Below are 11,334 nucleotides of genomic sequence, written 5' to 3'. Positions count from 1 at the left end.
TTGAAAAAAATAGATAAATAAAGTAGAAGAAAAAATGTTTTTCTTTGTAAAATAAATAAAAGTATTTTTTGTTCTAAATGATCCCATTGAAAGATAAATTCTTACGTGTTTTGAGAATAAGACAGTATTCTTGTTTAGATCTGTCTTTTGCATTAATATTATAATAAGTCCATTATTATTTTTAATTTAAATTTAAAAATCAATAAAATAAAAATTAACATCAAATTGGCAAATTAACTCGCATTGCTGAGATGAAATTAAATAAAATAAACTATTGCAAAAAACACACAAGAAATTATCACCACTAAAATTGTGAGTTACATTCTCAGATTGTTATGTTGGTCAATTATTATTTATTTATTATTGCTTTTAAAATGTTTTATATTAGGCCGTGTCATCACCCGCTAAAATGTTTAATTGTTTATTGGTTTGGTGATATATTTAACTATCTTTTGATATATTTGTTCTCGCATTCATTTTAACATTCGACTTTTTATCAAACAAAAAAAAATTAAGTCTTGCTAACAAGCTAAGTGTTATAAAATTCTATAAAATCATCATAAATAAATAATTTAAATAATATACATGTTCTTAATTTTCAATATAGTTGAATGTATTAATAATTCTTTAAAAGAATTGAGTTTTTTTTTAATTATACTAACCAATATATTTAGAACACTTTTTAGCCAATTTTATTTTTTAATATATTTTTTAGTGAGATATCAAATACTATAAATAAATTGAAGGGAAAAAATAAAAAGCAAAAAGAGCACAAAAAGAAATAAAATAATAATTTATCATAAATAAGTATAATCTTTTAAAAAAATATTATTTCAAATCCTCAAAGTTATCTTACAATTTCAAGTTAAAGTAATAAAAATTTGAATATATACCATAAATTATAAAAATCCTAAGTATTTCCTCAATCTATACCTTTAATTAGCATATCTATTTCCTCTAATTAATTTTGATAATTATAAAATTGGTAACTAAATGACTCAGCATTATCCTTGTTTGGTAGATTGGTAGGTACCCAAAGGCATCACCACCTCTTCTATTTATAACGCAGCACAAAGAGACTCAAATTATGAGTTCCATTATTTTCTCTTTAATACATATCTACCTACATACCTTTGAGAAAGTCACACAAATTGAACGTAGCTAGTTGGCAAAATAATAATAATGGAGGTGCTAAGGGTGCAAAGGGTGGCATCAGAGTCCAAAGACGCTTCCATTCCAGCCATGTTCGTTAGGTCTGAGACAGAGCAACCAGGAATCACAACAGTTCAAGGCGTGAACCTTGAGGTACCTGTCATCGATTTCAGTAACCCTAACCAAGAGAAAGTTCTTAGGGAGGTTTATGAGGCCAGTAAGGACTGGGGCATGTTCCAAATCGTCAACCATGAGATCCCAAGTCAACTCATAACCAACTTGCAAGGTGTTGTCACATTACTCCATGCACAAATGTTACACTAATTTTATTATTAACCTATGCATATTCTATTTAGGTGTATACTATAATAGGATTCAGATCCTCTAAAGTTTGAATTTTACTTTAGAGAGTAAAGTGTGATCTTCTACTTTTGAATAGTTTCTCTTTCATATTTATTCTTGGTCCCACCTATGAAATCAATGGTGAGAGATCACACTTTCCTCTCTAAAGTGAAATCCAAACTTTAGAGGATCCAAATCCACTATAATATCTCTCATAGGAGTTTTTTCAAAAATTTAAACGGATAAGAAAAAATATATAACTGGTTATATCTTTAATATTTATTCTCCACGCAAGAATTTTTTTTTTTTGTTTTTTCATAAATCTTTACATAGATTTTTTATTAGCTTTATACTAAAATGATAAAAGAGTTTTTGTGGCTTACAAATATAGAATTTGATTTTTGTTGATCCTAAAAAAAATTTTAACACAAGACTAATAAAAAATTATGCAAAAATTTGCACAAACCTAACAAAAGATTCATGCATGAAGAAGTATATTAAAAATATAACTATTTAAATATCTCATTTTATTAGTTTAAACTTTTAAAAGAAATGATAATATTATGACAATGTTTATAATTACGGTAGTTACAATAATCATACAATTTTAAAAATACCTAAAAAGTATTATCAAAATTAAAATAATATTTTTTATTATTTAATAAAACTTTTTAATTTAAAAAATAAAAATATTATTAAAAAGATAAAAAAATATTACTCTCATTTCTTTAGCTATCATAGACACCATATATATTCATAGGTATCATAGACTCCACCTTTCGTATATGTATATATCAAATTCTACTACTTTAAATCGTTAGATATATAATATCTGTTTTTTTTTTTTTAAGTAATGGTAGTATAACAACTTGAGCCTTTGTTAGAAATAATTCTATAATTAATTTTGTGAGAAACGTTTTAACAAAATTATATGTATTTACCTATAGGTGTGGGGAAAGAGTTCTTCGAGTTACCACAAGAGGAGAAGGAGGTGTATGCGAAGATAGAAGGATCTGAGTCATTGGAAGGTTATGGGACAAAGCTTTCGAAGGATGTGAATGGAAAGAAGGGTTGGGTGGACCATTTGTTCCATGTTATATGGCCACCTTCATCAATTAACTACCGTTTCTGGCCTAAAAACCCTCCTTCCTACAGGTTACTTCCAACTTGCCAAACGTTAATGTCATTTGACTTTATACTATATATTAATTTAATTTCTTCCGCCTTTTGACATGCATGTCATTCAACTTTATTTACATCAAGCAATCATGGCATATATATACCATATAAAGATTTTTAAATATGGGCTTATTTATGAAGGATACATGTTAAAGTTACAAAATAAAAAATTTTTTATTAAAAATATAAAAAATTTAACTGTTCAATGTATTTATTTTATATTTATTAAATAAAAATATTTAAATTTTTTATCAATGATAAACTTATCATGTGTTATTACAGTACATATTAGCTAAATTCTTTAAATATTTCTAAAACACTTATATCTTAATAATTTTAATTATTAATTTTAATATATATTATAATTAAAATCAATAATAACTAAAACTATTGGAACACCAATATTTCAAAAACATTTAAAATTCTTCCTATATTTTTTTATGAAGAAATAACGCTACTGGATGGATGGAGTGCAGATAATAATCAATCAACATATTTAATGATTAGTATTATTTAATTAAAACTTATTATATAAAACTGACTAAGAAATTAATTTTTTTTAAATTAATAAAATAATTAACACATAAAAATTTTAAAGGACTATTTAATTTTTATTTATTTATGTCTTTTTTTACAATTTTTATATTTGGTAATGAAAAGAATAAAAGATAAATCTTTAAAAAAAAAAAGAGAATCTTCATTTTTCTTATCATTTACAAAATATTAAAACATATATAAAATATAATTAATTAAATTTATAAAAAAAACTTGAAAAATTATTTAACTATAATATTTTTCTAAACTCGTAACTTTTTTATCAACACTTCTAACATGTTAATTAAAATTATGGTTAATTAAATTTGTACACTAAAAGGATCTTATATTTAAATTATATTTTTTTTTATTTTTGGAATGCATTATATATTTCAAAAGAATTATTAGTCTTTTTAAAATATGCATCTAACACGGGCAATAAATTCTTAAGAAAAAATGCATATCTTTAATTTTGAGAATAGAATAAGAGAAGATGATGAGAATAAAATATAAAAAATAAAAATATAAAAATTAATAATTTTATATTTTATTTAATAATAAAATAAATATGAGATAGAATAAATAGTAAAAAATATAATTTATCTTTATTTTTTACACAAAATTTAGAATAAAAATAAAATAATAAAAAATATAATTATAAAAATTTGACAGTAATAATAAAAAAAATAAATTGTGTTTTTATTCAGTGTATTTGTTAGAAAAGATATAAAATATATTAATTCAAAATCTTAAAATATAATGTTTTTTTTATTTATATTTCACTTACTAAATATAATTTTGTGTTTGAGTTAATTATCAATTTGGTATTCAAAAGATTTAGTCATTAACAAAAAAGTTCTTGAAAAATGTTATCGATAAAATAGCTTTTGAATGATTTAAAAATACAACAAAAAAACTAATAAATGTAATTAACAAAAAGCTCTTATATTTAACAAATAGCTTATCCATTAAATCTAAATTTTCGTAAAACATTTGAATAAATATTTAGAAGGCGCTCAACAAAATTTGGAGCAAAATTTAACCTCTAAATTTTTTATTTTATTTTTCAAAAAAAATGTCATCATTCACAATAATTTTTTTTAAAAAAAAATTCACTTGACAAAAAATTACTAAATTTTATAAAAATATTTTTTTTAATAATAATTTCAAAATTTTGCATAAAAATTTGATTTTTAAAGTCATTTTTTATAAATTTAATATCTAGTTCTTTCTGTCATGTCTTACAACTTTTTAGAAACTTATTTCTCGTTAGCATCTTTTAGAATTCATTTTGTCAGCGATACAAACATTTAAGTATCATTTTAGTAGTTTACTTTTTGTGTTTTTATGTCCATAACTAAGTATATTTATCTTCAAAAAAAATTATACTCCCCTTCTTTCAAAAATACTAAAATGACACTTTCTTCTTCTCTATTTATAAAACGTATGTTTCTCTCCCTTATCACTTTTAAAAAACTTTCTCTTTAATCTATTTTAAATTTGTTGTATTGATCGACTAATGTTAACTTTATCTATTTTTTTAAGAAAAATATTTTTTATAAAAATATCTTTTAGCAAAATTTTATTTTCTTTTGTGATTAAATTTTGTTTATCAAAATACCTTTTAAAAAATTATTTTTTAATAATTAAATTGTTTTTTTACTATTTTTTTTTTTAAATTAATGATTAATTTTTCTTTTAGTGATCAAATTATTTTTTTCAAAAATACAAATGACAATCACCCTTGTTTTTGAAGGTTATCTTTGGAGAATCCATGTTTCTCCTTCTTTAAATGGGTTTTTTTAGATTTTTCTAAAAGTTTTTAAAAAATATTTTGATATAAATACAATTTAATTAATAAAAAATAATTTATTAAACAGTATTTTGAAAACAAAATTTAATCAAAAAAATAACATTTTTGTTAAAAAATACTTTTATAAAAAATAATTTATTTAAAAAAATAAATAAAATTCACGTTAGTTAATAAAAAAAATTAAAAATAATTTTTTAAAAAATTATAAAAATATATATTTTATAAATAAAAATGAAAGAATATCATTTTTGTTGGGCCAACCGTGGAGAGCTCTCGACCATGGGGAGAATTCGAGGAGGAATCAAGTGAGAGAACATAAGATGAGAAGACACCACATCCAACTCAAAACCTTAAGGTGTCAAGTTAATGGGTCTCTCATCAACTCCCCCTCTTTCTAGCTCCTCCACCACCACGAGTATTCGTCCATCACACCGCCGCGAAACACCGCGGAACACACCGCCCGGACCAGACCGATTAAACCATGGGCTCTGATACCACTTGTTGGGCTAACCGTAGAGAGCTCTCGACCATCGGAGAGAATTTGAGGAGGAATCAAGTGAGAGAACATAAGATGAGAAGACACCACATCCAACTCAACCTTAAGGTGTCCCGCGAAACACCGCGGAACACGCCGCCCGGACCAGACCGATTAAACCATGGGCTCTGATACCACTTGTTGGGCTAACCGTAGAGAGCTCTCGACCATCGGAGAGAATTTGAGGAGGAATCAAGTGAGAGAACATAAGATGAGAAGACACCACATCCAACTCAAAACCTTAAGGTGTCAAGTTAATGGGTCTCTCATCTTATAAACTCCTCACTCTTTCGTGCTTTCTTTGATGTGGGACTAATTTCAACACTTCTCACACTTGCAACACTAACAATTTTAACATATATCAAAAGAGAAGAATGAAAATTTTTCTTATCTTTATAAATAAACGCCAGCCCAAATATACGGTGTATTTCGCTGTTCATTTTTAGAGGACCTGAAATAAATCTTGAGAATAGTCTTCTATAAAGGTCATAATTTGATAAATATAGTCAACTAGTTTGACCATTAATCATTAAATGCACGAGTTGAAATGTCTCTCTTTTTTTTTTCTTTCTGAAACCGCAACTTTCAACTACCACGGCGGTGGTTTTCCAAATTGCAACCGAGAATTGGTGCTAGCCATATTTAAAAGGATAATATTAATATGAGCTTTTTTAACACGTATCTTAAAGATATATTTTAAAAATATTATAAAAAATAATTTATTAAAAAAATTATTATTATCTTTTTAAAAAATGTTCTTAATTGATATATATTTTTAATAAAGTAGTACGATAAATATATACCTAAGACACTGCCCACTAGATCTTATATATTTTATTCTATATTAATTAAGTTAATCATATTCCCATCACCGATTAAATCACGATCATCAATAAATCCACACAATCACTCACAAGCAATAATCCAGAAAGGATAGGTGTATAACTCAGAAAAAAAAATCCGCTTCGGGTCCATATTAGACACAATTATTCGAGTTCTGAAATTAAAGTTCAAATCCGAAAAAATGTAGCCACAAAAAAGAGACTCGCATACTCTTGATTATGTATTGAATATTTTTTTACTTTAAATATATGAACAAACTTTTAAATTTTTGAATTAATCATTCTTTTTGTATTCTGTTGCACTAGGTAAATAAGACAAATATGAATAAACTTAAATTTGTTTATTAATTTAATTATTCTAATTATTGTTTATTTAATTAATTAAATATATATATATATATATATATATATATATATAAAATAAAAATATAAGATAATTGATTTAGTGATAGCTTTTTTTGGGTATATTTTTGTAAATGCATTGCCCAAATTAAACAAAATCGTCCAGTCGTGGGTGTAGATAGAGTAGGACGTCCATCCGATCCATTGGCTGGTTTTAGTCCCACTTCACAAATAAATGCCATGAATTGTGTGATTCAGATCTCAACACCCAAGTTAAACTATGGGTAGGCCTCGAGGCCTCCGTGGACAATCTAGTAGTCTCATAAATTATATTTTTTTTTCTTTTGTATTATTTTATATTCTTTAAATAAAAATTTATTTGGGTAAGTTTATACAAAATGATATTTTTTAAAGTTATTTTTTTTAAATATTTTTTATAAAAGTAATAATAATTTTATATTTGGATATCTCGTATATAAATATTTTTTTTCTTAATAATTATGTTTAGGCATAATAATATAAAAATATTTTTTATTTATTTGTTGGGTTAAAAATATATTTTCTAAATAAAAATTTATTGAAAAAATATACAAATTATAGTTTCTAATTTTTTTTGTGTTTTTATTTTTACTACTAAAATTTTATTAAATATACTAAAAAATAAAAAGATATTTTTATTAAATTTTTTTAATAATTTAACAACATCCAAACAAGCTTTAAGTATCGTTTTTATTTTTTGGGTTTATTAAAAAGTTAATATATCTACACAAAGAATTTTTCTAGACACATTGATGTTCAAAAAATGAAAGGAACCCTTATTTTAAAACGGAGAGAATATTTAAATTAATATTAATTAATTTCTTATTTAAATTCAAAGATTTTAATTAAGAAAAACTATTCAATTGTAGTGCAGGACAGATTAAAGGTAAATGAATATAATTTGATCATATATCATCCTATAACATAATTTTATTTTATGTTTGATGTTATGGCAGGGAGGTGAATGAAGAATACAGCAAGCACCTACGTGGAGTGGTAGACAAGCTGATGAAGAGTATGTCAATAGGGTTAGGGCTTGAAGGGAATGAGTTAAAGGAGTATGCTGGTGGAGATGACATGATTCACCTTTTGAAGATCAACTATTACCCACCATGCCCATGCCCTGATCTTGTTCTTGGTGTGCCACAGCACACAGACATGTCCTATATTACCATTCTTGTCCCCAACGAGGTTCAAGGCCTTCAAGCCTTTAGAGATGGACATTGGTACGATGTTAAGTATGTGCCTAATGCCTTGGTTATTCATATTGGTGACCAAATGGAGGTACATCTACATAATCTACATATCTTGCATTTAATTTCTTGTTTAATCCATGAATTAAAGAGGATTTTTATTGTACAAGTTAAAAATCTTTAACTAGAAATTTTAATATTTTTACAAAGAATAAAGTATACCTTTTTCTTTAATATTTGTAATTTTTTTAAAAAATATTTCTAATGTTAATTTTCATTTAATTTTGTTCTTAACATTTTCTGATTCATTCAATTTTCTTTTACGTTTTCGATCTGTATTAAAATTATTCTTAAAAATTTTTATTTTGTCCTTAGAATTTTACATAAAATTAATGTCTAAAGATAATTTTGACATAAACAAAAATAATGATAAAAACAAAATGAATAAAACTAAACGCTAAAAATACTTTAAAAAAAAATCACAAACATTATTACAGGACAAAAATATAATGAATGAAATTAAACGTTAAATTTACTTTTAAAAAAAAAACTATTATTACATAAAATTTTGATGATTAGAAAAATACTTATTCCATTTCTTTTTTTTTTCTTTTTTGTGCTAATTTAAAGATCCTTAGCAATGGGAAGTACAAGGCAGTACTACATAGAACAACAGTGAAGGAAAACGAGACAAGAATGTCGTGGCCAGTGTTTATAGAGCCCAAAGGAGAGCACGTAGTTGGTCCTCACCCAAAGTTGGTTAACGAAGATAACCCTCCAAAATACAAGACAAAGAAATACAAAGATTATGCCTACTGCAAGCTTAATAAGACCCCTCAGTAATAATTAAACGTGTGATGATGAATTCTTGCGCGCCTATCTTGCTGTCTACTAGCTACTACACTTGATATAATAGAGTTATTTGTTTGCACACTTGTTTAATTTTGATTTCACTCACTCGTGATACGGATCGTTTTAATTTTATGCTTATTCATAACAACTATGTATGCATATATATTGAAATACTCAAAATAAAATAGAAATAAATTATTCAATTGAATGTGTCATATTTTTATTGTCTCTGATCTTCATAAGTTTATAATTATAAATTAATCTTTTAATATCAAAAATTTTTATTTATGAATTATCCATTTTACAGTTTGATACCTTGATGTATCATAATCTAACACTTCATCTGTAATTAATTTTTGAAACAGTCACTAACCAAATTTCATCCAGAACTCTGTAAGAGAGATAATAAAAAATCTTGACAATGTGTACAATAAATTTTAAATTTAGCTCAATATAAAAAAAAATCTAAACAGTTATTTCAAAAAATTAATTATCCCAGTCCTAATTTATCAAAGGAATTTATCCAAACACCCTCTTCCCTCTCTAACCCGTCTGTTATGCCATCCTCATCAATCATCCTACCTCTCCGGAGTTAGAAGCTCCCCACCGGCCATCAAACAACCATCCAACATTTGTTAATTGTATATAATTAAACCGAATCAAACAAAATAATCATTCAATTAAGAATTAAAATAACCATCTACATACCTAATGAATTGAACATCCAACATCTAAATTCATAGAACAAAGCACTCGCCTTTTTGATATCTTCAACACCAGGCTGCGCAACGGGGCTTCCTATTCTCGGATTTCCTACCACGGTGTGCCAACGGGGACTTCAGTCGTGCCCGGTTGCAGCTGCGGTGGGATCCAGGGGGTGCAATATTGAACGATTGCCGGTTGCGGGGTAACTAGACGTGGCCGCTACAACAAGGAAGAAAGGAGGGCCTGCGAAGGGATCCGACCTTCTTTGGTTGGCCTGAACTTCTCTTTGTGCGCAATGGAGAAGAAAGGAAGGCCTGCAGAGAAATCCGATATTGTTTGCTCGGCCTGAATCATCTTTTTGTGCGACGGGGATGTTTGGACGACCGCAATGAGCAAGGCGGCGTCGGGTCGTGGTTTGGGCGGCGGTGGCAGCGATGCGTCGGGCTGTGGTTTAAGCGGCGATGGCGTTTGTTGCTTGCAGCGGTGGACCTATGAGAATGGAAGATAATGACCATCAAAGACGTGAAATCACAAGCAGATAGGGGGGTTGCGGTTTCAGTGTAACTGACCCTGAGACAAATCCTAATTTATGTTTGAATTCAAAAAGGGTAATTATTAAAAACTAATTAAATTAATTATTATATGATCTAAATATCCTTTTCACTACAAGAGAATTGGGAATTTGCGGCGATTTATTTATGGATTTGCGGCGGTTTTAAACCACCGCAAAATGACATACCAGCGCTTCGCCAAACGTCGCGTATTAGGGGATGGAGATTTGATTTTGCGGCAGTTCTAATGAACCGCTGGCACAACCGCCACAAATCAAGCTGACGATTTTGTGGCGGTTACAAAACCGCTGCTATTTTGGTCTGTGAATTTAAAAAAAATTGCGGCGGTTTTAAACCGCCGCAATTTCATACACGAGCTTAAAAAAAACTGACTAACTACAATAGTTTATACCATTTTTCTTTACTATAACCTATTTTCTTTACATTATATTTATTAAACTTGAGATATTAACATAAAAAAACACTAAATAAATAATATTAAACTCGTAAATAATTCTAAAATGTTAACAAATATCAGATGGTTCTAGGAATGTTCCCCAAGATACAAGTTCTAGGCCTTGTAACTTGTAGTAGAATCTTTGCAAAGGATATAGAAACCTGCCACAAATATTAACCAGTAGAAACTACTTCACATTTTGAAAGCATAAGATAACTAAGCATACATTAGTTAATATTTAGTACTTACAGCAATTAGAAGTCCTATCTCAACAGTGGCAAAAAACAACACAAAGAATGCTCCCATGCAAGCAACAAAATCAAATTTATCAATCTTCCAAATCAAAATAGTTGCCTGATAGTCCACAAGGTTGATGACAACAGAAATGATGATTGAAGAAAGAATGGCATTTGGAGTGTAACAGAAAAAGGGAGTGATGAATTCCAGGGTTAAGAACACACCTACAGACATCACAATATTAGATACTACAGTTTGACAACCAGCCATGAAATTCACTACTGACCTAGAGAAAGAACCTGAAAGCAACAGAAAGATTGATTAGAAACTTGCACTTCAATGATGAACCACAAAACAATACCATAAGATGATTATAATCCTTATTCTCTTTTATACTCCTTATTCTCTTTTATTTTGGCACTAGTAAGATAATATCATTCCTTTACTAATAAGGTTGTACAACAGTTCCTCTTCAACTATAAGTTACCCTACGGCCAAATAGATGTATCATTGTATCAGGTATTCATACTCCATATAATTCAAAGTTTCAACCCTATTTTG

The 11,334-nt window shown here is 27.3% G+C and overlaps 1 protein-coding gene across 1 annotated transcript; it reads left to right on the top strand.

The window, feature by feature from the left end:
* Positions 1 to 1,076: 1,076 nt before the first annotated feature.
* On the top strand, positions 1,077 to 9,038 carry FLS1 (flavonol synthase 1). The gene is made up of 4 exons (XM_088494354.1): positions 1,077 to 1,438; positions 2,442 to 2,649; positions 7,735 to 8,062; positions 8,602 to 9,038. The coding sequence occupies exons 1-4, from the start codon at positions 1,183 to 1,185 to the stop codon at positions 8,812 to 8,814; spliced, it is 1,005 nt and encodes a 334-aa protein (XP_088350480.1). The 5' UTR covers positions 1,077 to 1,182; the 3' UTR covers positions 8,815 to 9,038.
* Positions 9,039 to 11,334: the final 2,296 nt, after the last annotated feature.

Source organism: Arachis ipaensis, chromosome B7 (genome assembly GCF_059453495.1).
Source record: "Arachis ipaensis isolate K30076 ecotype BB chromosome B7, ASM5945349v1, whole genome shotgun sequence".
NCBI lineage: Eukaryota > Viridiplantae > Streptophyta > Magnoliopsida > Fabales > Fabaceae > Arachis > Arachis ipaensis.
Note: the sequence above shows the minus strand (reverse complement) of the source record. Positions and strands in the feature narration are given on the sequence as shown.

What these genes read in the sequence shown, in the direction of transcription:
- FLS1 (XM_088494354.1), top strand. Translation starts at nt 1,183, where the DNA reads ATGGAGGTGCTAAGGGTGCAAAGGGTGGCATCAGAGTCCAAAGACGCT. An exon ending in ACTCATAACCAACTTGCAAG is followed by an intron (nt 1,439 to 2,441) that starts GTGTTGTCACAT and finishes ATTTACCTATAG; the next exon opens with GTGTGGGGAAAGAGTTCTTC. An exon ending in AAAAACCCTCCTTCCTACAG is followed by an intron (nt 2,650 to 7,734) that starts GTTACTTCCAAC and finishes ATGTTATGGCAG; the next exon opens with GGAGGTGAATGAAGAATACA.